Genomic DNA, 26,773 nt, shown 5'->3' with positions numbered 1-26,773 from the left:
GGCCTAAATTAAGAAGCGCGTATGAGAGCTCAATGTTTACCAGCAGGTGGAGGTCTCTAAACAGGCAGTTTAAAACCTACTTGCTGGTAGCAATGAAAAACCTCACCATCTCCCAAATTATACCCTCTCTCTCTCTCTCTCTCTCTCTCCCACTCTCTCTGTACTATTAAACTCATCTGAAATTCATGGATGAATAATCCAATGTGCCTTCAGGCAGAAACTATAGAAAGCTGGTTTAAGTCTACAAAGACAGGGCCATATTTCCTCACGTCTTGTAATCCAGTTACAAGTTTCCTCTCCTTCAGCATTTCCTAAGCATACAGAATATTGTCTGTAAGGGAAATCCTATAAATGAGCCTCAGAGGTGTGCATGAGAGAACGGATCACATGTGGTGAAACATCTCTACTGCAGAAAGCTCAGTCATTTGGTCTTTTGGGTGTTTGAGATGTGTTTACAGTGAATCAAGTCAATCTGAAGAGCTGAATGCTGTGTCCGCCACCATTCAAAACCATTCAGCATCTCTTCTCCACACTTTTTGATTAAAAAGTCAGTTAAAAAGACATTTACACAAACAGTTGAATAAAATGAATAAATCTAAAAATTACTGGTCAGATTAACAAAAGAGCAATATATGTTCTTATTCTTATCTTTTCATTTATGTATATTCTTTTTGAAAATGTAGAGTTAAAGTTGAAATTATTAGCTCTCCTGTGAAAATTGTATTCATTTTTCAAATATTTCCCAAGTGTATGTTCTGTTTAACAGAGCAAGAATATTTTTACAGTATTTCTTATAACATTTTCTCTTTTGGAGAAACTCTTATTTATTTAGTTTTACTGGAATAAAAGCAGTTTTAATTAATTATTATTATTATTATTTTATTTAAGATCAATATTTTTAGCCTCCTTTGGAAATAATTGCTTTGCTTGGCTAAACTACTGTTGTCCAGTGACTTGTCTTGTTAACCTAAGCATGAAAATTATGCAAATTGTTTTTACGCTTTTAAAAAAATGAATAAAGTACTTAATAATATAAAATAAAAACTTAATAATACAAATAACAATTAATGAATCACATTCCATGCTGCAAAATTCAATTTACATGATTTTACTGCAATCTGGCTTTAAGAAGGTGTAATTGGAGAGAAAGTTAGAGAGGTATGTGACGCAATTTAACTGTTTTATCCCGAAACTTAAGTTGATTAACTGCACAGCCTCGGTTAATAGTATTATAGTGAACTCATAGCAAACTTGACTTTAACCCTTTGTGCACAAGACAGTTACTAAGGGTTGATGGAGGAATATTTCATTTTAGGTATTGACACGTTCCTTCCATACATGCCAGTTCTAAGCCCTTGCTTTGAGGTACACATTTATACTTTTTAGGTATTATTATTTACCTTTAGGGACCTGTTAGGAACAAAAATGTACATTTTGTGACCTATTTTGTACCTTTATTTCTGGGAGTTTAGTATCATAAAAAATAACTAGTAAAACATTAGGGGCCCTATCTCACACCCGGTGCATTAAGGTTTTTTTTTATTTTGGTGATCAATGCAACCTTCATTTTCCCATTTTCCGCCATGTTGTTTAAATAGCAAATCCATTTGCGCCACTTTGTGGACTCATGGGTGTTTCAGTCTAGAAAAGAGGTGTGTTAAGCCTTGTTTAAACTCGACGCGTCCGCTTGTTCGATTGAGTGCACGTGGTGAATGTGACGTCATCGCGGAGGTTGGCTTTGGGTACACGCGACATGATTCTGGCCGGCGGAGTGCTTTTTTTTTTTTTTGAGACTCGAGCGAACAGTGTGCGCGGTGCCGCGTTTTATTTGAGTTAAAATATGAATCACTTTGAAGAGATTTTGTCTGAAACATTACAGTACAGACATCTTTATGATTTGTGATCATTGGGATAACCTGACGGTCAATTATTCTTGACTAGAAATAGCAACAGCCATGGGAAAGGAAAGAGTTTTTGTTAAAAGGTTTGGAAAAACCTGATGGATAATTTTGTTAAAACCAAAAGAGTCCATGACAAAAGTGAAGACCCAGGTACACAAATACAGAATATGTTTTTCCACCATTTAAAGGTTTTACACTGATGTATTTTGTTAAATTTTGAATTAAACATAATTTAATATTTACAAAACTATAATTAAGGAACAAACTATTGCTTTGATAACTGGAAAGGAATTTTTGAGCCTATCGGTTTACAATATACTGATGGTTTTTCTAGGCATCAGTATATTGTATAGTATTGGATCAGACAGTAATTTGTGAATTGTGGAGAATTCTGTATTCTTTAGTAAGTGTACTTTTTTTTGCTTTTATTTTTGCGATAATAAAATTTATTTGTAGAGCAACCCACGTTCTGTTGTCATCAATATTTTATCAAATTAAAATATGTAGAACTGTCCAAGATATGAACAAAAGCAAGTGATGCATCAAAGTTTGATTAAAAAAATCTTGAATGGTTATAATAATCTTTAAAATCATTAAAATAATTTATAAAAAACAATTAAAATAATTAGTTTAAAAGTATTGAATGATATTAATGATATGACGTAGGTCGTAAACTTTCTACTTCTCTGTTTATACATCTTACTTTACGGTGATTTTCTTTTGACTGTCCCCTGTTGTTTTAAAGAATATTACAATGGCAAACGCAGCAAAAGCCTCGTACATTTCGCGAGGTGCACATGCAGTCAGCGGAGATGCGCGATGCAGCGCCAGGCGAAAGTATAAATCCAGCTTTAAGGCGCATTGTTGCGCGTTGCTATTTTGAGGATGTAAAATAGATTTTGCAATAGACCAGCTGAAAGCAAATCTAAAGTCCAGAGCAGAGTGTGGAGCGCTTAAAAATTGCTTAAAACACTCAGGATGTACAGCAATACGCAAAAATCTTTACTATTGAAAAATAATTAAAGGAGTAAAATACTAAAAAATTTATTGTTTTCTACATTTATATATAAAAACCACCCCCTTCATGCCTTCTTCGCCTCAGAGACTTTTTCAGTTTGTTCACGAAAACTTGCAAAATGTCAAATATTGCACACTTGTATAATGTTATTATTATTATTAGTAGTATTTATTATATGCATATTTATATTTTTTTAATAAAACCATCTTAGATTTGTCCACCTGTCAGGTTTTGGAGTATGTGGGACAAAGCACTTGTATTTGGATATAACTCAGTTTTTTTAACACACTTTGTTATCATTGGTTATTTATTCGTTTGCTGTAAATTAAAACTGAATTTAGAAATAGTTTTTAAGCAAATCTTTGCGTGTAACAAATGAAATTCATCATGTAGGCTAATGGATATCTGTGCGTACAATACGTTTCCTTATCCACGAAAGAGAGAAAGTGAAAGTGAAAGTAAAGACCGATTGGAGGAGGATCATTTTCTCATTCTTGCGCTGCAGATTCTCTGTTTAACTGTTTTCTCACTAGCGAAGCGTTTAGTTTTTCCACTTACAAAGTTCTCTATGTTAATAGCAAATGCACCATGGCATGACGCAACTGACTCTTAAAGGGAATGGGAATGAGACTCTGATTGGTTCATTCTCAAAACACACCAATAACTCATAAAGAGAATAAGCTCAAAATTGTTAGACCATGCGAGAGTTATTAGAAATTAGTTAATATAACTTATGTTAAATAGCACTTGGGAAAATGTGGAATAAGAAACAACATCTTGCAGGATGTCTAACAATTTTGCCTTCGCCTGTAGTTTTATTGTAACTTGAGATTTTATTATATATACTGTATATATTTTAAAGTGTGTATCTCAAAGTAAGTTTAAAAATGCCAAATAAGTTAGTTTCTCCTGAGCTTAATTAAGGAGTCTATCGAGTGAGCAACTATTCAGACCTTCATGCCTTCAGTCGACCGCATTTCTTCATATTTTTTCCCATCCAGAGCTCATCATTATCATTATCATCCTCCACCGTGAGCGTCTCTATCATCTGACACACAATACCAGCCTTTATATTCTTCCACTGGAGAGAATGTGCCGCTCTCCGCATTGTTGGCTCTGATAAAAATGTGAGCATGTGCAATCTGGAAGAGAATCAGACTCCATATAAAGACGCTAGTATGTGACTCACTGCCTCTGAAATCGTGCAAATCGGCTTTGATGAGCAGAAAAGGCATGTGGCAATAACGGAGTTTTGGAGTGTGATCAAACTCATCCTCAATCTGTCAGATCTTCTGTCTCTCAGTCAGTCTTTGTACATTTCGCAGATGACCTATATATACTTCCATTATTACACGCTTGTGTTTGCTTCGACTTGTTCAACTTCCTCTCTTGTTCCTCTTTGACTGTAATCCGCCGTCTTTCTACTGTCTTTTATGGAGCTCCATCCGTTTATTGACCAGCGCAGTAACATCTGTTACCAGGGTTGTAGCCGACAGGCAGGAATGTGGGATTTAGTTCAAAGCAGCATGTAAAAACACGTCTGTGATAGTTTGAATAGGAGCAGGTATCCTCTGAATGAAGATGTAGAGGCACTGGAGAGACAAAAAATAGTGTTTCTTGAGTCTCTGGTGCAGTAAATGTTTGATTCAATGCTTTGAAATGGAGGCGTTGTACTTATTCGACAACTGGAAAAAGGTAAAAATAAATACTTTCTTTGTATGTCAGTTATTTCATTACTAGTTTTTGAATGGATACTTGCTATTTACTGGTTGTTAAAACATTTAAAACTTCTGAGAATCTCAAATTAAATTTTTTTTTTTTGGATAATTGTCTTTTTACACAGTCTCTTTTGTACACAGTGTGGTTTAAGGTTAACATCTGATTCACTGGCAAACTATTCAAATTCTTCAGTCTAAAAAAAAGTTTTTTGTTACAAAGGTGCTATCATCAAAGCACAGCGTGATTACAGTGATTACTTTTAATTATGCAGTTATGGTTTTGGGTTTCATTGAATTCATTTCAACAAAAGCTTGTTTGGTTTGGAGCTGCAAAAGGTTCATTACACAAAACATTTTTGTAACATCGCTATAGAAGAAATATTTTGGGCTCCAAAATAACCTTTAAACTAAGAAATGTTTATTAGAATGTAGATGTTAGATAAATAAGATAAACAGTGCTGCAGCATAATTGAGTACACCCCATTTTAAAATTGAATATTTTTATCCATTTCTCAGTGAATATATTTAATGTATTTTGGTGTATTTAAACAAAACATATTTATTTAACAGATATATTAATTAAAATAATATTTAGAAATTGTAACATAATACACTTAAACTCAAGCAAAATATTGCAAAAACAATTACAACCTACAAAATTTCAGCTAAAGTTTCCTTTTTTTTTTTTTTTTTTTTTTTTTGCTTCTTTTGACTTTAAGTTTGTATTTAATATTTTCCTATAACATTTAAATTTGGGTGTACTAATATTTGGACTGTTATCGTGAGTTATTGTGTTAGATATGCTCCAGATTTGGCTTCAGTACTGACTTATATTTGACCCAAGACCACAAAACTAATCATAAATGTTTATTTATACAGTTGTGAATTTATAGATTTATACACACCCTGAAAGCTGGATAAATAAGCTTCGTATTGATGTTTGTTAGGGTAGCACAAGATTTGGCTGAGATACAACTATTGAAATCTGAAGTCTGAGGGTTTAAGAATATAATAAAAACAAATATAGAGAAATCACTGTAAAAGTTGTCTAAATAAAGTGATTGGCCATGCATATTGTTAGTCAAGAATTGAGTTTTGATATATTTACAATAGACATTTTGTTCTGAAATTTTAAGAAATCTTTACTTAATTTTCCAACTTTATTTGTCATAAGAGAAAAATATATATTTTTGACTTATTAAATACCTTTTTGGTATTGCCAAACATACCCGTGCTACATAAGACAAGGCTTTGTGGACCAGGTTCACATTTTTATTTATTTGGTCTTGTTTTGTGTGTGTATTTTGATTCTTGTGAGTTGTAAGCATTCAAAGAGTATTCTATGAAAATCACTGCAAAAATAACTCTTTTGATCAATTATCATTGATCATTACTTGAAGAACTTTTAACATTCCACTATTAGAAAGTGTGTGAGGGTGATTTTAACATCATAAAAAGTCGTCTTTAAAGAACTTACCGCTAAACAGGTATTTGAAGAACCAAAAAAATAGCATTGGTGTGGAAAAAGGCCTATTAAAACCTCTGTTTTTCTGTACCTATTAGAATGAAGCATTCGAAAGCCTCATTGTATAAATCTCAACAGAAACCTTTCTTTTTAGAAGTACACAGTTCTACAAGCCAAGAGTTAAATGTACAAATGCAACCACTGGGGAGATTCTGTGTTCTCAGATGTGTTTTGTTGAGGCTAAAGTCAAAGACTTTGTAAGAATGTGAGTAAGAGCAGAGGAATGTCAGGGCAGAAGGTTTGTGTGTGTGTGTGTCAGGTCTCAGAAGTAAAGGCAGCTTTTGACCGGTGAGAGTCAGTGTGAGTCTGGCTGACGGGGTAAATCAGCGTTATCTGTTTGCAAATGGCATTGGTGTGAGTGCAGACTGTATTCATCAGGCAGTGAGTCAGCTGAGGATGCAGACGGAGAATGCCGGAGGCTGCGTTTCTCCCACTCACACTATTGTGTGCACTTTGGATACTCGACTGGGGCTCAGCTGTTATCTACAGTACAAGACACCGGTTAAAAACAATATGTACACTCATGTGAAAGGCTCTTTACTGGTATGAATGTTTCCAAGAAGACACTTTCACATCCATGGAAAGTTTCTTTGGCACAAAAGGTTCTTTCATAACAGAAAAAAAGATCCTTGGATTATTAAATTGTTCATCACATTAAGAGCATTAAGAGTTTTTCATTTAAATGATTCAATGGGAAGCCAACGTGTGATTGCTCAACATGGCATTGTTGTGAAAACACCTATTTGAAACCTTTGTTTTTACTAAAACACAAACCTGTTTGATCTTTTTTTGTAAAACAAGCATCAACGTATTGTAATAATAAGAATCTAAAACCAAGATAGCTATATTGCCTTTAAGGTATATGTGTTTTATGTTTTCTGCAAAAATATTTTGCTGCTTGTTCAAACTACTTGCTTAAAATGAGCTGAATCAACACACTTCTTGAGGGTTTTTGGGCACATCTCTTTTGTTTTATATTCAATCTACTTTAATTTGCAAAAAAACAATTGAGTTAACTTAATCAAATTGTGTTAGGAGAGCATAAAGGAATTGTGTGGAACCCCGCATTTTATACAGTGTTAATGTTTTTGTCTCTGGCAGGATTCTCATGTCCCCGAGCAAGTAAGTGACAGTACACTGGCCATGGATACTTTGAACCAAAATCTTAGCCATGGGCATCAGTCTCATCAGGTGCTCCAGGTGAGTTATGAAATTTTCTTATCATGTATGATATAAATCAATTATAGTTGAAGTAATAATTATTAGCCCCTCTTTTCTTTTTAAAATGTTTCCCAAATTATGTTTACCAGAGCAAGGAAATTTTCACAGTATGTCTGATAATATTTTTTATTGTTTGTTTTATTTTGGCTAGAATAAAAGCAGTTTATAATTTTTTATGAACCATTTTAAGGTCAAAATTATTAGCCTCTTCCGATAGTCTACAGAACAAAACATCATTATACAATAACTTGCCTAATTACCCTAACCTGCCTAACCTAATTAGCCTTTAAATGTCACTTTAAGCTGTATAGAAGTGTCTTAAAAATATCTAGTCAAATGTTATTTACTGTCATCATGACAAAGATAAAATAAATCAGTTATTAGAAATGAGTTATTGAAACTATTATGTTTAGAAATGTGCTGAAAAAAGCTTCTTTCTGTTAAACTGAAATCGGAAGAAAAATAAACAGGGGGTAATAATTCAGGAGGGCTAATATTCTGACTTCAACTGTATATAAAACCACACCAGTCACAGCTTTGTACCTTTTTTCTGACTCGAACTTTAGCTCAAAGTGGAAGAAAATACTCTCTCTTTTACATAATAAATGTTTTTAACAGCTTGTACGACAGTAAAAAGGTAAAAGCTGCCTTAATAGCGACACCTTTCAGTGAGGGAGCTTTTGTCTGGCAGTGAGAATTGAGGGTTCGTGAATCGGATGATGTGTGAAAAGACCCCCTGGGCCATCATCACCATCATCACCTTCTGTTTCAGCATCTACACGGAATTCTCCCTGCAGTAACACACCAGATAATCTACGGCAGATGTGTTGATGGTCCTCCTTATAAAACACAATGATCATCACTCACTCACAGCCTGCAAGCTCTGCTTTAACCGATTACACTAATTACCTTCTGCTAATCTTGTTTAAGCAGTCGGGTTTATGCTAAACTCAAGCGTACACCGCAGCCCTGAGGTGATAATATGTCTTTAGTGGATGTTTGGGGAAGGTGGGCACTGCAATTATCTGTACAGATGAAAAAAATAAATAATGTGCATAAATTGCATAAGCCTGTGCAGAATGAAGCACATTTGCATACAAATCATTGTGATTCGGAATTGCAGAGTGCATTGATAGATTCAGCTCGTTTCTTGTAGAAGAATGATGTCATCGCACAGAATTACAGGGTACAGTCATTACTAGTTCTCACTGTTGCCATGACGACCTCCCCCTTGCTGAGCCTTTAAGTTTTTTTCTGAGGTCTGACTGAAGGCTTTTCTCTCTCTAGGGTTGAAGAGCGTAGTAAGATGAACTCAACTGCCTGCCTAGAGCTCCACTTGAGTCACTACTGAGCAACTTCCTATTGTTATGAAATATTATATTTGCACAATGATATAAGTCATTGTGCAAAGTTTTAGCTGATGTATGTGCTGACTCATTGCATTTGTAATGTTTGGCAGCAGCATTGTGAAACAATGGCATTGTCCTCTTAGGTCAGACATTTTACTCATTTAAAGGCTTTATGGGCCCTTCTTTTTGGAAAGTATTCATTATATATTTACTGGAGAATGCTGCTCTCCTCACATTAATATTACATTATTTTTTTATTACATTATTATTATTATTATTATTATTATTGTTATTATTATTATTATTATTATTATTATTATTATTATTATTATTATTATTATTATTATTATTATTATTATTATTATCACTGTTATTATTTTCATTACATTATTATTGTTGTTGTTGTTGTTGTTATTATTACATTATTATCATTATTATAACATTATTATTATCATTGTTATTATTTTAATTATATTATTATTACATTATTATTATTATTATTATTATTATTATTATTATTATTATTATTGTTGTTGTTCTTTTTCTTCTTATAATCATCATTATTATTATTACAATATTATTATTACATTATTATTATTAAATTATTATTATTATTACATTGTTATTGTTATTATTATTATTGTTGTTGTTGTTGTTATTATTATATTATTATTACTTTATTATTATTGTTATTATTGTTGTTGTTATTATTATTATTATTATCATTATTATTATTATTATATTATTATTTGTTATTATTATTATTTTATATTATTATTATTGTTGTTGTTGTTGTTGTTGTTGTTGTTGTTGATGATGATATTATTATTACATTATTATTAATTTATTATTATTATTACTTTATTATTATTATTGTTGTTGTTGTTGTTGTTGTTCTTCTTCTTCTTCTTCTTCTTCTTCTTCTTCTTCTTCTTCTTATTATTATTATTATTATTTTTATTACATTATTATTATTAATTTCTTCTTCTTCTTCTTCTTCTTCTTATTATTATTATATTAGTATTATTTTATTATTATTACTAGTATTTTTATTTATTTTATTATTTTTTTTATTCAAGAATGAAAATTTATGAAAGCCATAATCAAGAGATCAATACAAGAGAGATACAAAAGAAAGAAAATACAAGCTATATTAGTTGCAGACAGAAAAAAGACTAACAAAACAAAAGAAAGGGGTGAGTAAATTGCAATTGTATAAAGGTGTATGAAAACAAATAAAATTAAGAACATTAAAGAAAAGCTATCTAACTGAAATCAGAGTCAATAGAAAACAGTTCTTCATTTGATACCAAGAATCTGGCACATTTTTTGTTTTTACACATACGGAAAGATTTGAGCAGTGAGTCAACTTCATTCAGAAAATGTCAAAAAGTAGAGATTAAAGACTTGCATTTTTGTTTATGTTTAAAAATGTTTCCAACCAAGATAAAGTTAAAGATGAATTCTTTGGATTTATTTGATTCTGAGTAATAACAAATAATTTCTTTTAAACTAAAAGAATGTGCAAAGGTAGGGGGAATGTTTAAATAATGATACAGGTCAAACCAAAATATCAACGGTTTAATTAATGTGTACTCATACTTCAGCTTCTCATCTAATTATAACCAATCAAATGCTCTCTAGTATCTGACATGCCCCGCCCCCTTCAATACACTTCTCATTTGCTTTTCATTTGATGCACTTAATCTCAACCACTCTCACTAACAGAGTGGTGATAAAGCAAAACACTATTGGCTGTTTTTAAAAAAGGGGAAAAAACTAAACTATGTTCCACAATCTTTTCGCATTTCGGTTGAGATTATGTCAAACATCGAATAAAAATGAACATTGTAAAGCACTTCATGGGACCTTTAAGTATAAAATACTATTACTTGCCCCTACGTTTGAGTCGAGTCAAAGTACATGTTTTAAATCCTACTCAAAGTGTGAGTAAAATGTAGCCCTTTAAAAAGTACTCAAGAGTAGCGTGTAGTGAATATTATGCTGTGAAAATTCTTCCACCTCATACCCTGAATTAAAACTAAAGCTTACGGTACATCAGTGACATTTTTTTTTAGTTTCAATTGTTTGCCATTCATGGACAATAAACTTGTGAGATAATAAAATTTAAAATAAGATTCATTTAATGTGAGAACACATTAGATTAGCATATACTTTACACCTATAATAAGCAAACAGGAAGCAGGTTAATGTTTTTACATGCGGAGGGAAATTTGTGTAACCCCAAGGGGCAAAAATCTAGCTGTGACGATATGTTAATGCTTAGGTCATGACTTTGAACCCTGACTAACAAGCTACAAGTGTCCAGCAGTTGGTGCCACAAACCAAGTTCATGCAGAACTAATAAAACACATGCTAGTTGTGTATTTATTTAAAAACGTGCATCTAGTTATTGTTACAGCCATTTGAGAATTTCAGTCATCATACAGTCAGCATTCTTCATCTTCTCATCAGTGATGTACAGTCTAAACAGTCTTAGTCATTGCTTTTAATAATTGTGTGTTTTCTTGAACATTTTGAAGGCTTTCCTACTCCATAAAGCAATTTTTCTGTGCACGATTTGGATTGAACAACTCTGCGTCTACATTAAACCGCTGAAAATGCACATCACGTGACCACACACACACACACACACACACACACACACACACACACACACACACACACACACACACACACACACACACACACACACACACACTCTGGCATGCGCTGCAGCATATCTACCCACATGAGAGGTGTGCATGTCAGACTGCTCATCAAGGATCTACCGTTGGTGCTAATCTCAGTATATTTAGTAAACGTGATATTGAATTCATCTTGTTGTCTATATTTAACGACATATTCCCCGACTTTGGTCTTTTAATGAATCTATTACTTGTTCTCAGGTAACATGTTTTGGCTGAGCACAAAGATAAGTTAATAATTAATGTAACCACATACATACTGTATATTGACTGATTGTTTGCCTTCATTTCCTAAATTATATAAATGTATTGTACGTTATACTTATATAATGGCCATTATTGATTATAAAAACTGATATTCAGCAAAAGAGAGGGTATGTTTCATATTTTCAGTGAAAATGAAAGGAGGCAGTGATGTTATGGCTCTGTTTTGTTATAATAAATATGTATAGGGAAGATGACACTCATATAAATATGTAGCTACATGATGCCTTAACATTTCTGCTTTCTGTTAAGTTGCTAATATCAAAATGAAAATAGCAGTTCCTCATATCATGTTTTCATTTTATTGTTAAGAAAGTGAAACAACAAAGCCAGGGTGATGTGAATGATGTTATAAAGTACACTGTTCCCTTTGAAAATGTACCCAACTTGTCCTCGGGAGTTTGTTTTCCATATCAAACTTGCGAAGTCTGAACTTACAAGGAGAGGATGCAGGACTGAACTTCGTGTAGGCTACTTAATATTGAGGAAAAAGCCCCAATCAGAGAGGTAAATGTCTGCAGCGCCGCCTCCGTTTTCAGATGTCTCCATTTTCCCCCATCTTTACTAAGACGGAACAGCAGCGTTTTAGAATGAAAACCACCTATTCAGCGTTTTCAAAATGCTCTGTTTTCGACGATTCGAAAACCCCAGCGTAGTGTGGATGGATGGCGTTACCGTAGCAAAACTTGAGCATTTTAAAACTTATTCGTGAAAACGGGGCCTTACACAGTAGACAAGAAAAACAAACATTTAAATTAATGACTGCAATTTGAAGGAAGATAGTGCTGCACATCAAAACAGCACTAAAAATATACTCAAGTAAAAGCAAAAGCACAAAGTACAATTCCTTGTATGTGAGTATCTGTAATTAGTCAAACTGGTCAGCCATCAATGCTTCAGATTTTCTTGTATTTGTATTAAAAAGGAGCAGCTGGGGTATTTTGCTAAATAACTCATTTTGTGCTTCCCATTAAAAAATGCTGCATCTAAATACTTAAGCCACATTTTCTATGTGAAAATCAGTCATCAGAAATCGGAAGAGTTCCAAATGACACACTGTATTCAAAATAATGTTTTTCAATGACCCACTACATTTGCTGAGATTTTGAGGTGTGTGTGTAATGGAAATGTTTCTATGGTGATGAGATGAGACTATAATGAAACCATTTTTATGTAATTCTTTGCTTTTTTTTAGAGTACTCCACTGGATCTTATTGAGACTGGGAAGGCACTGAAGGTTCAAGCAGAGCGCCCCCATTTAGTCAGTCTGGGAAGTGGGCGTCTCAGTACAGCCATCACCCTCTTACCCCTGCCTGAAGGTAAGATGATCAGGGTCTGATTTACTAAAAAGGGCAAATTAGCTTGAGAGCGCAATTCCATATAGGACCATTCTGAGAGTTTGCAAGGGATCTACTGACAACACCATGGAGAACATAGGCAAAGCAGCTCATTTCCACTATGCATAAACGTTTGTTGCTTGATCAAACTACTTGTTTAAAATAAGCTGAAACAACACAATTCTTGAACAATGTAAGCCTCATGCTTTGGGTGTTAGCAGCTTTACTTACTTATTTTACACAATGAACCGTAACTCTGTGATAATGCTAGCTCTTTGTACGTACCCATTCCATATGTTAAATAATAACAAAAAAACATTAATGTTGTTCTAAAGTTTGAACTGCAGTAGCTAAAAGAAAATTGTGATTTTCCAAATGAAGTGATTGAGATTAATTGGTTTAATCTGCACCAATTAATTGTGTTACGGACTAGTTTGATTCACAAGGTCATCTCCGCTCTTGGGTTACTTTTGCCTAAAATAAGTGGTAATGTGTGTTATAATTAAATGAGGTTACAAATTACCAATTTATTTCTTAGTGTACTCTCCTCCTATAATATTTCATTCTGAAAGGCAGACTCCTACAGATGCATATGCAATAAGTTCAACTGCACAAATCACAAATGAATGTTGAATGAACAATGCTAATAGCAAGGGCTAATTTGAATTCATTTATACAATCTCATCTGTATATTTTAAAATGATTTACTAATCCCAATCAATGGTTAGGTTTAGGGGTGGGAATTGGGGCTACACCCTTTTAAAATCATACGTTTTCATGTCACTGAAATTGTACGAACTCTTAAAAACTAGCCACATTTCTGACCACCTGGAAAATCCTTTAATTAATGCCTCGTCTGATCATGATGGTCTTCTGAAGTAAATAATAACGTGGTTGATCTCCTCCCGAAATGACAGTGGCCTCTTTGTTTACTTGTTGTAGTCACTGTCATGTGATGTTCGTATGTTTCATATAGATTACAAACCCAAAAACATTTGTTTTCAAGTGAATTTGGTTTGTTTTAAAGTCGAGATTTCAAGCTTTGTGTAAAAATAGTTCTCATTTCTCAAGTATTCTCTGAGGTTCCAGTGGTTTGTTAACCCCCAGAGGATTAATAACCATTGCAGAAACTGTCATAAAGAACACATGTCTGGTCCGACCCCCTCTCCCAGAGAAATGCCAGTCTATATCAAGCGATGATTGGCTACTGTACTAGAAGGCATGACTTCATTTGCCATATTGATGGTTACAATTTTCCCAATTCAAAGCTATACTAGTGACATGTCTTGGGTATTTTGTAGTTTGTTGAAGTGGACCAAACAGATGGCATTTACACTTTGCCATCTAAAATTGTAAATTTGGTTTGAAGCAAAAAAATAAAAAGCACATTGTTCTTAAGTCCTGATTGTCCAATCTCACAGCATTCACTCTAGTTCTGTAACTAGCAAGGCAAACACAAAAGCTGCTGCTTTCAGTATTGTTTTTACACTATTTTCTTCAAGATTCATATGAAAATTGTGCATATTAATTTGCAATATTACTATCAAAAGAAGCTCATAGACCTTCAACTCCCCTGCAAAAAACAGGTCTAAAGGAGAACCCACATCTTTATACCAGATGTAAACAGGACAATTAAGGGCCTACTCACACTATGCCATCCGTACCGTGCCCAGGCCCGTTTCCCGGATCGTTTGAGAAGTGTGAGTGTGCTGAATCGGGCTCAAGCACGGTTCACTTGGCCGGCCCTGGCCCCGGTTGGAAGAGGTGTGCCTGAGCGCGTTTCACTTGGGCTTCGGCACGGTACGCTTGTGTGTGAGTGCAAAACGCACCAAAGCCCGAAACTGAAAGCGAGACGTGACTTTTAAGGGGCTGTTTCATATGGATTTATTAATCATTCTTATAACTGTTCAGTGAACGCAAACTGCCGTAGTTTATTAAAGACGAGAACTCCTCACAGCACGACAGCTGCGCGGCTTCAGCAGACCTCCTCAATCCTGCAGCACGAGAGCTTTATGATTGTTTATGAGCGGCAAAAGTGGCGGATCTGTTCAGCGAAATATCTGACTGCGTGTCACCGCATCCCTAAGGACTGTTTGGCGAAATATTTGACTGCATGTCACTGCATAACAAACGACTGAAACGATATAACTAGAGAAATCTCCACTGTGCTGCTGAGTGAGAGAGCGCTTCTCACTGAACGGCACAGCAGCGATGACGTAAGCGTGCCGAGGCCCGATATGGTGTAAGTGCGGGCCGTCAGGGGAGACGGGAGGGAGGACAAGCAGGCTTTGGCCCGGTTCGAGGCAACTGTACCTAGTGTGAGTACGGCCTAAGTGTACATGAGCTGTCTCAAACACATCTTTATCTTTACAAACAGCAGAAAGTATCTTAAAATAGAATCTAGTAGTGGTATTGTGTGTGACACAAAAACCCTTAAATAATACCAATGTACACAGATGGTCAGATCTGCTCTCCCACCTGATTGAAAAGCCAATAACCTGATCCTGAGCCTTAGCAGTGTGGGGCCTTTAAAAGCATGTCTTCATTAGAGAAAGCCCCTTTTCACAAACCCCCCACCACTAACTTTCTCTGATACTGACCAGCCTTTCGCAGCACTGTCTTCTTTATCACTTTTCATCTGCTTGAAGTTCTCAGAGACACTGGCAATTACCATGAAGAATGACCTTTGAGAATTTACCTTATGAAAGGGGCAAGGGAGAAGAGTTTATTTAATTTATATTGGTGTCTGTATTCTTATTACTTTTGGGGGTCCTGTCAGGTCACAGGCCGTTATCGCATGCCTGATAACAGACGAGGGTGAAGCGGCTGGAGGAATGTGTTTCTTTTCAGTGACGAAAAGCAGGGCCGCATCAGCCATTTAGGTTCAGTTTTGTTTAACATTATAGGCAAAGCTCTGGAAGATGGTAAATGATACATGCTGATGATGTTTTAAAGTCACAATTTTGGCACATCCTTCTCTTAAAACATCATTATACGCTCTTACTAGTCTTTTTATTTTTGTTTTGAATGCCTGTTTATTATATCCAACATTATTACACACAAAAAATGACGTTTGCTATTTGTTGAAACTACTTACAACACAATAGTTGAGTTTGTTTTTTGTGACAACTTAATTGTTTGCTGTTCAGTTCACAATTCCTTCATGTTGTCCCAACACAAAATCGATTATGTGGAACATTTTTACAGTGTATGATAAAAATATTGTTATAATTATGCGATCTTATTATACGTTTGTAATTATGTCTGTGACCTTGTCCACCATAGTGAAATTTCAAATACATTTTAGATTATGCATTGTGTTTTGTTAAAAATGTACACATTTTTAGATCTTGCAAGTCGTCATTAGATCTTTATATACAGTATATTTATATATTTCTTAATTTACCATTTTTAGCTGGATTAAACTTGACTGAACCTGATTCACAGGATTAGTTTTCTGTTTACAAATAATATTTACTTTTAATCATATTACGCATCTTATTTTTTAGGGCTGCACAATATATTGTTTCATTATCGATATTGCAATTTGGGCGTCCACAATAGTCACATCGCAGGAAGTGCAATGTTGAATCTATTATTATTCAATAGAATTTGAAAAGCAAGTTTTTGCTACGTTTAACCGTAAAGTTACCAAAACATTTATTATTTGTGTGTGTTTTTAACATTTTTTACTATACTTTAAAAATATTCAGGCATAATGAATTACATGTTTAATTCATTGTCTAAGGAAAATTAATTACATTTATGTCTATATATAAGATATATAAGCATATGGGTGTTATTTTACATTTGATTTTTAAATTTGTGAGACTAAATATTGCTAGACTTCCAGAAAATCTTATAGCACTGTATGTTCTATTTGTTCAGTATTGTTGCTCTACTATATCTCTTAATGTTTGTGGTTGGTTTATATTATATTATATTTTATGTACAGCTGAAGTTAGAATTATTAGCCTCCCTGTTTATTTTTTCCCTATTTTCTGTTTAAGGGAGAGAAAATGTTTTCAATATATTTCTAAACATAATAGTTTTAATAACCAATAATAACCAATAATTTTAATAATCATTTCTTATAACTGATTTATTTTATCTTTGCCATGATGACAGTAAGTAATATTTTACTAGATATTTTTTAAGACACTTCTATACAGCTTATTGACATTTAAAGGCTTAACTAGGTCAATTAGATTAACAAGTAGGCAGGTTAGGGTAATTAGGCTATTGTATAACAATGGTTTGTTCTGTAGACTATCGGAAAAAAAATAGCTTAAATGGGGCTAATAATTTTGTCCTTAAAATGGATTTAAAAAAAATAAAAACGTTTGCTTTTATTCCAGTCGAAATAAAACAAATAAGACTTTCTCCGGAAGTAAAAATATCAGACATACTATGAAAATGTCCTTGCTTTGTTAAACATCATTTGGGAAATATTAAAAATAATAATAATAATTCAAAGGGGGGCAAATAATTCTGACTTCACCTGTAGATGCACTCCTGTACAAAATCATTCCAATTTATCGAAAAATTATGAGTTCTTTCTAAATAGACATATTCATTTTATCAAGTGAAATGAAATATTCAATATCACAATATACATCATAAAAAAATGTAGCTTTTTTCAATATTGTGCAGCCCTATTATATTGATATTAAGCTCTTTCTGGTGGTTTTATCTCTTTAATAACTTGCACTTAATTAAAATGGTAAAACTGGTTGATGTGGACATTATGCCAAGTTAGTAATTTATATAAAAATGTATAGATAAAAACTTTAGATATAAATATAGATAAATATTCACATCATTTACATTGGAGTGGTTTATGTTTATTTCCAAAGCTTTAGGATCAGTAACATTTTTAAAGGAAGTAAATGTTTTACTCATCAAGGAAGCTTTAAATGAATGGAAGTTGCCCATAAATTCTGTAAATGATCATGTTAAATAATTGCAATTACAATTAAAGCTTTTTTTTATTACATGTATTAATCAAAGAATCCTGAAAAAAACTGCATGTTGGTTTCTACAACAGCTGTTTTCAGCTTGATGAGCAGTTCTTTTCCACTCTTCACCTGAGTGATTTTCACCCAGAAAGTTCAGCTATTGCATGCTGTCTGAGAGTAAACAGTCTTTGAAATCAACATCCTGTGGTGTTTGTTTGTTGTAGGGAAGACGACTGTGGGTCATGGAGCCATGGACATCAGCATACAGGGCCCCGGGGTCGCAGCTCAGCACTGCTTTATTGAGAACAGGGCTGGAATCATCACACTTCACCCCTGTGGAAACCAGTGCAGCATGGACGGACTGCCGGTCAACAAACCTGTGCGACTCTCTCAAGGTACACTTCCAGTCTTATTTCTTTGTCATTACTTTATGATCAGCACCGGTCAAAAATCAAGGGAAATGAAATTGCAATGGTCTTTTCTTCTCTATTGTGGCGTATATCAGAGTAAAACAGCTTGTCATACAAAAATAAATGTACAGAAGGTTGGGATTTGATTTTGTCCATTCAGAATTGAGTGGGTTGTTAGAAAGTTTGTAATGAAATGAAACTAAAACATTACATGCATGAATAAATTGTGTATGGGACGTTCTACCAGAAACTTACATTTTCACTTATAAAACATTTGACTGAGCAGTGAATGCCCTTCCAGCTGCAACCCATCTCTGGAAAACATCCATACACACTCGTTCACACTCATACACTACAGACAATGTAGCCTACCTAATTTACCTATACCTCATGTCTTGTCTTTGGACTGTGGGGGAAACCGGAGCACCCGAAGGAAACCCATGCGAACGTGGGGAGAACATGCAAACTCCACACAGAAACGCCTACTGACCAAGCCGAGGCTCGAACCAGTGACCTACTTGCTGTGAGGCGACAACACTACCCACTGCGTCACCACGTCACCCCTTCCAGACATACTTTGAATTATTAATAATTCATTAATTTTCAACACTTTTCCTGGGCCGGGTCATGGGGGCAGCAGTCTTAGGAGAGAACCCCAGTCTTCTCTCTCCCCAGACACTTTCTCCAGCTCCTCCGGGGGAATCCCGTGGCATTCCCAGGCCAGCCGAGAGACATAGTCCCTCCAGCGTGTCCTGGGTCTTCCCAGAGGCCTCCTCCCAGTGGGACATGCCTGGAACACCTCCCTAGGTAGGCATCCAGGAAGCATTAGATGCTTAACCCACCTTATCTGATTTCTCTTGATGTGTAAGAGTAGCGGCTCCACTTTGAGCTCTTCTCAGATGACAGAGCTCCTCACCCTATCTATAAGGGCACGTCCTGCCACCCGGCAAAGGAAACTCATTTCGACCGCTTGTATCTGAGATTTTGTCCTTTCAGTCATGACCCAAAGCTCATGATCATTTTTTTCTGGTAAATCGAAAGCTTTGCTTTTCGGCTCAGCTCCTTCTTTACCACAACGGATAGGTACATTGACCGCATTATTGCTGCCGCTGCACCAATCTGCCTGTCAATCTCACTTTGCATCCTTACCTCACTCATGAACAAAACCCCAAGATTCTTAAACCTGGGGTAAGGACTTTCCTCCAACCTGGAGATGGCCTTTTTCCGGTGGACCACCATAGACTTGGAGACTTGGAGGTGCTGGTTCTCATCCCAGCTGTGTCAAACTCTGCAGCAAACTGCCCCAGAGCATGCTGAAGGTTCATGTTCGATGAAGCCAACAGAACAACATCGTCTGAGAATAAAAGAGATGAGATCTTGTTGTCCTTGAACCGGACCCTCTCCAGCCCAAGGCTGCGCTTTGAAATTCTGTCCATAAAAAATACTTTGTATTATATTTTCTCAATTGTTATGCACAAAAGAGGCATTATCTAATTAAATACATTTCCAGAGGAAAGTCAGAATTGGGAGAAAGCATAGACATATGCACATTTAAGTTTATATCTCGCCGTTCTGGCTTATCCTCACTCAGAATTCTGAGTTTATATCTCGCAAATCTGAATTTTTCCTTTCCGTTCTTACATTTTCTTTTTCAGAAAAACTCTACGTTTATATTAATATCACAATTTAAGTTTGTATACAACTCATTTTCCGATTTTTATTCTAAGACAAAGAAATAATAAAATATATCCGTCTTAGTCTGGCTACTGAATTTGTTTTTGGGTCATTTTTTAAAATCATACTGCAAATGTGTGTTTTAGATGTGTTCTTTCCACCAATCATCACTTAGCATCAAAATAGCCCCAAGTTTCAAATTTGCCATCGCATGGGATAAAAACCGCGTGTAGTGTCTTACATGAAGTGTAAAATTTCTTTGCTATTTGAATGAAAGGGAATCAATGCAGCCAAAGCCAAAGAAAGTATGCTCCTCCTCTGTGTCTTTTGTCTGAGGGAACAATTAGACCAAACAGGTGTGGGGGAGGGGTGTGTTTGGGCTAATCTTCATTGTTTGAGCTTCTAGTGTTTCACTTTTGTCCAACACATTCGCTCTGAAATATTCAATCCAACCATCAGAATAAAACACACACTTTATCTTCTGCGGGAAGCCTCATAAAAGAGCAGGGGACCTGTGGAAGGAATGTTAAACGCAGCAACTGAAAGAGAAACCCCCCTCTTAACCCCCCTTGACATGCAGAGATTGGTAGCCGTGACTCAGGGGTGAGCAATTACACCTCCTCCTTCTCCACATCTCTTATCTGAGAGGGAAATTAGATGCAGCAGTGACGGAGACAGCTGTTCAACTTTACCACCCATCACCAGGGTTCAATGACTTCATTGGAGCTCACATACAATTCTGACTGCACCTCTGGGCTGCCGTTCGGTGGACAGGATTGTATTTCTATCACCGGAGATATTTATGGATCACAGAGGAAGCTATGACTGCGGAGAGTAGACATCTCTAAGTTAGCGATAAAGAAATCTGTTCAAATCTGCATGGGGAATAATTAACGGAGACCCTGTGAACAAAGGATTTACCACGACAAAGCAAGACAGTGAGTCTCTGCACGCTGCAGCTGGGATATAGAGCCATGTGCTTTCCTATTTAAAGAGACAGATAGGAAGTTTACCTGCAGATGGGTTGGGAAGATGACCATTTGGATTTAAAAGTAAGCGAATGGCGACCATCATATTCCAAAAAGCAAACACTGCTGCAATTATTTATTAAATAGTGAATTGCTATATATGTTATTAGAGAAGTTGCATTTGCAATGTTGTATTTGTTGCTGTATTAACATGCATTTGAATGATATTTATACTTTCTTTCATAAAGGCCTTGTTATATTTATTAAAAGTGACAAAAAGACAATAATAATTTAGTTTTTTTCTAACAAAAATGTGTAGTATACATAGAAATAATATAATAAAAACCATGTATCAGATCAAATTTGGGTCAACTGTTTAATTGTTTACTAATTTTAAAGGAAATCTCTAACAACAATGAATGGGTTTGTCCATATTTGACCCAAATTTGGGTTGAAACAACCCAACATATTTTCAACGAGCATGCTAAGCTGAACAATAATTTTTAATATGCAAAATTGTGTGAAATAGTGTTTCACACTTTGTTTTAAGGTACAACCCACACTATTAACAAACCATTAGACTTTAAGGGCACTAAACTACTAACTTGGAGCTTATTATCAGTTATTAAAGTTGTAGTTGGCTTTAGGTATTAGGGAAGATTAAAGATGTAGAATAGGATCATGTAAAATAAGTACTAATAAACAGAAAAAATCGTAATATTAGGCAAGTTATAAATCACAAGTTAATAGTTGGACTTGCTCCCTAAACTAAAGTGTCACCACACACACATATATAACAATTTACAAAATTACTGTGTATTCATTTTTATTAAATAAACACTGCAGTTAGCATCAGTGATCAAAATATAGCGAAGTATAAAGAGACAAACATATATTAATATTAAAGTTTGTGTATGCACATATGTGTTGCCCACAATAAACAGGTTCAAACCTTGCAGATAGGTCTTCTCTTGCATGTTGGCAGTGGTATGAGTGTGTGTATAGTGTTACACTTCTATTCCTGGTCAATGTGACCCAAGAGTGCTGCTAATCCTGTTTCTATGCAGCCCTTCCTCATTCTCCACACACAGTTTGCTCAGTCTGACTATCCACACAAGCTTTTATTTGTCCTCAATGTATACTGGCAACCCCTCTGGAATAGCTGGCGGAAAGATAAGGGGATTTCTCCTCTTTATTCTCCTTAAGTACCATGTCGTCACGATATTCATACCTCACAGTTCGTGTAGCGCATTACTTATAGCACATAATAGTGAGAATATTACTTTTCTCACACTGTACGTATTACAGTTTGTTTTGTAGTGTAATAAGTACTAGAATAGTTACTTTTTATAATGGAGCTAATCATCATTACTTATTACCAAGACTATTTAGAAAATGACAAAACATCTATTTGATTCTACCGAAAACATACATTGAATTGAATTAGCATCAAGGGTTTTTAAAAACTATTTGTAACACAATGTAAATTTTTAATCAAGCAATAAGGCAGTTATTATAAAGTAGTTTTACAATACGCTAATAAGCTAACCTCGACACCTACTTAGGATTTCCCATGTAAACATTGATTATTTTTTTGATAATAAGCTAAATCACATGAAAATTACCAACAAATTGTTGAAAGTATATTTTTATTGGGGGTGACACGGTGGCTCAGTGGGTAGCACGTTTGCCTCACAGGAAGAAGGTTGCTGGTTTGCCTGGGTCAGTTGGCATTTCTGTGTGGAGTTTGCATGTTCTCCCCACGTTCGCATTGGTTTCCTCCAGGTGCTCCGGTTTCCTATGCTAAAATTTACCATAGTGTATGTGTGTAAATATAATAAATAGTTAATAAAACAGATAATAAACATATAAACATAATATATAGTTATTTGCATGGAGATAATCTAAAAAGCTGCAAACTCAACTTAAACCATCATCTAATGTTTATAAAACCAAACAATTTGTCTGTTCGAATTTTGGCCATATATGAGGTGGATATAATACAGTTATTGGCGCGTCTGCTTGTTCGCTGGCGTCATTGCGGAGTTTGCGGATGTTCTATTTTGTGCGCGCGACATGATTTCGACTGGTGGTGCATACGGCATTTTTTGAGAATCGAGCAAAGTGCGCACGGCGCCGCATTTGATTTGAGTTAATTATGAAACACTCTGAAGAGATTTAGTCTGAAACAGTAAGACTGTACAGACATCTTTATGATCTGTGATCATAGAGATAACCAGATGGTCAATAATTCTTGGCTAGAAATTGCAACAGCCGTGGGAAAGAACATTTTTGTTAAAAGGTTTGGAAAAACCTGAAAGATAAGTTTGTTAAAACCAAAAGAGGTCATGGCAAAAGTGGAGACCCAGGTACACAATTACAGAAATAGGTTTTTCCACCAGTCAAGGGTTTTACACTGATGTAAACAATTTTTAATTTAAAATAATTTAATAGTTACAAAAATATAATTAAGGAACAGATTATTTGTTTGATAACTGGAAAAGGAATATTTGATTCGGTTTACAATTTACCGATGGCCTGTTTTTATAGGCTTAACTGGTGATAATGGACAGGAATTTTGGAGCATTATTAACTTTTTAGCATAAGTATAGGACAGAAACTAGTCAGACAGTACTGTGTGAATTGCGGAGCGGGCTAAATCTAAAAAAACCTCTGTACTTTATTTAGTAAGTCTACTTTTTTTTTTTTGCTTTTATTCATGCCATAATAAAATATATTTGTAGAGCAACTCATGTTTCCCTTTTTATTAATATTTTAATAAACTTTAATAGGTAAAGATATAAACAAAAGCAAGTGATGCATTAAAGTTTGATTACAAAAAATCTTGAATGGTTATAAAAATCTTTATAATCATTAAAATAATTTATAAAAACAATCAAAATAATTTGTTTAATGATATTAATGATATAACGTAGTTCCGGAAACCTATTTCTCTGTTTATCCATCTGTCTTTACGATCAGTTTATTTTGACTGTCCCCTGTTGTTTTAAAGAATATCACAACAGCGAACGCGGCGAGTATAAAAGCCTTGTATATTTGGCGAGGTGCGCGCGCAGTCAGCGGAGGTGTGCGATGCGCCGCCAGGCAAAAGTATAAATCCAGCTTAAGGCTAAGTAGAGTGTCATCAGCATAGCTGTGGTAGGAGATTTGGTTCTTTCTCATTTGTATAAAGGGTTACGAACACGTAACAGGAGTGATGAATCTCCAACATTCCAGTGATTTAAATGCATGTCAATGCTAGAAACTTCCTTCGCACATCTCATAATTTAGTGGAAAACGTGAAGTTAAACTGTAAACACACCCAAATATTGTGGAGTAGAAAGAATTCAATGACTAATATTCGGGGGTGTGAGTTAATAGTAAATATAATAAACTGTATACTGTTCACTTTAAGTAATAAATAAATAAATGATATTACTTTTGAAAGCAGCATGAGTAATTAGTAATAGTAACGGCCCAACACTTTAGTGTCACATCTAAGCTAAAATGTAAAACCATCTGCTGCGGTACCATCTAGTTCTCGCATGTTTTGAAAGACATAAGTTGCATTTTCACAGCCTTCACGTGAGATTAAACACTTTGGTCATGTGAACAATGAGATAAATCATATAAATGCTCAATTTTTGCTGCACATAAGCTGCAAGATTTATGGCTTTGGGTCACATGGTTTCTGGTATGTGTGGAATTGGGTAAAGGTTAGAATGAAAGAGAAGTTTGCTTTAGTTTTTGACCTTTCCAGGCGCAATAAAACCTAAAACCATGGCTACCGTTCTGCTTTCTTTTTGGCATCTGCGTCTTGACGTCTTGTGTCTCCTGTGTTCTCAGCTGGAATGGTTTTGGGACCCGTGACTCATGGTATTGCATGTCCTGCCAGCTTTATTGAGATCTAAACAATAATTCCATGATTTATGCAATGGGTTTGATGCAGATCCAGTACTCTTATTCTCTCTGAGTGTGCAGGAGGCAGATCTGTACGATATGACAACTGGAGTAAATAATTCTGTCAAAAACAAGCAAACTTTATGTGCAGTCCAATCCAGAACTGGCTGAGATATTTTGCTGTATCTCTGAGTCACTGCTGTTTCTTTTAGAAGAGATCTGAACCCTTTCCACTCTCAGAAATGAAGCACTGGGTTTTACTGTAGAGAAGGTCAGCTGTTTTGTGTTGGTTTCATTTGTTAAATGAAGAGATCAGATCAACTTATTTTTGAAAGCTGGTACTTTTCTTGTAAACACCCTAAAGGTAAATGACTGATGTTTTAGAAATCTTTATAAAGTGTATATGGTCCTTCAACTGTCCAACAGGTTGCATTACATATAAATAAAGTCTCAGAGGCCCTAACCTATAGGGTTGGTGTGATTTTACCAAGCAGGATACGATCCTGGACTAACATCTATGTTGATTCTGGAAAATCATTGCTGTTTGAAAAATGTAATCCATACCTAATCACTACCTCTATACCTAAAACTGAAAATTATGCCTTAATCATAGGGGACAGTTGGATAACCATGATATAGAAGCACATAACCCTAACTGTAAGTCAAAACATAAGCATAAAACTCATTAAACAAAAGCTGTAAACTTATGCTTAATTTATGGCTGTTTGAAATGTTCTAATTTTAATAATTATTTTTATTTAATAATTTAAATAAAATTATTCTGTTCATCAAGGCAAGGCAGCATTTATTTATTTAAGACTTATTGTATGTAGTTTCAAATACAATTATTACTAAAGGCATTTTTTTATTACTACTATTAATTATAATAATATTAATAATTGTCATAATAGTAATAACGATAATTTTGGGGGGCCCCTTGATTTTTTTTTTTCTGTTTAACAGAGAAGATTTTTTACACACATTTCTAAACATAATAGTTTTAATAACTAATTTCTAATAACTGATTTATTTTATCTTTGCCATGATGACAGTAAATAATATTAAACTAGAAATTTTTCAAGACACTATTATACAGCTTAAAGTGACATTTAAAGGCTTAACTAGGTTAATTAGGTTAACTAGGCAGGTTAGGGTAATTAGGCAAGTTATTGTATAACTTTGGTTTGTTCTGTTGACTATCAAAAACAAATATAGCTTAAAGGGGCTAATAATTTCAAAATGTTTTTTTTTTTATCAAAAACTGCTTTTATTTTAGCTGAAATAAAACAAATAAGACTTTTTCTAGAAGAAAAAATATTATCAGACATACTGTGAAAATTTCCTTGCTTTGTTAGACATCATTTGGGAAATATTTGAAAAATGAAAAAGATTTTAAAGGGGGGCGAATAATTCTGACTTCAGCATATCTATTTCACAGTGAATATGTAATATATTTTGTAAGATTTAAACAATTAAACAGATTTATACAACAGTTCTGTCAGGTTCTCAGATCTGATTGGCTGATAGCCGTGCGATATTCTGCAATATCAGAACTCCTACAGCCTCTTTACCCTTTGTGTATTACTCCGCCCACATACAGCCAGCAAAAAGCAGACACTACAGATCTAAAGTTTAAAAGGTGCTTGCTCAACTGTTTAACTGTCAGCTTATGATTTGAATCCGGAAGAAAGTAGTTCCTCATACAAAAGGGTTTTTGAGACTCTCCATGTTTGATTTTGTTTATATATACACAATTATGCCGTCAAACTGTTGTATAAACACAATATCACACTCGTAGCAGTGCGATATGGCTGTATATCGG

At 34.7% G+C, this 26,773-nt stretch overlaps 1 protein-coding gene across 32 annotated transcripts in view; it reads left to right on the top strand.

Moving 5' to 3' along the window:
- phldb1b (pleckstrin homology-like domain, family B, member 1b) overlaps positions 1 to 26,773 on the top strand; it is a 147,480-nt gene that overhangs the window by 26,061 nt on the left and 94,646 nt on the right. For 16 of the 32 annotated variants that reach the window (XM_073923563.1, XM_073923562.1, XM_073923551.1 and 13 more), the window contains exon 1: positions 20,803 to 21,135. Coding sequence is in view for 16 of the 32 variants with exons in the window: in XM_073923537.1 (XP_073779638.1) it covers positions 4,579 to 4,614; positions 7,264 to 7,362; positions 12,900 to 13,023; positions 18,224 to 18,394 (430 nt within the window). In the remaining 16 variants the exon portion in view is untranslated. Of the gene's footprint in view, positions 1 to 4,502; positions 4,615 to 7,263; positions 7,363 to 12,899; positions 13,024 to 18,223; positions 18,395 to 20,802; positions 21,136 to 26,773 lie in introns of those variants that run through there. The other 16 variants (XM_073923547.1, XM_073923543.1, XM_073923538.1 and 13 more) reach the window with 2 other exon arrangements.

Source organism: Danio rerio, chromosome 15, assembly GCF_049306965.1.
Source record: "Danio rerio strain Tuebingen ecotype United States chromosome 15, GRCz12tu, whole genome shotgun sequence".
Classification (NCBI taxonomy): Eukaryota; Metazoa; Chordata; class Actinopteri; order Cypriniformes; family Danionidae; genus Danio; species Danio rerio.
This window is presented reverse-complemented; position numbering and strand designations above follow the sequence as displayed.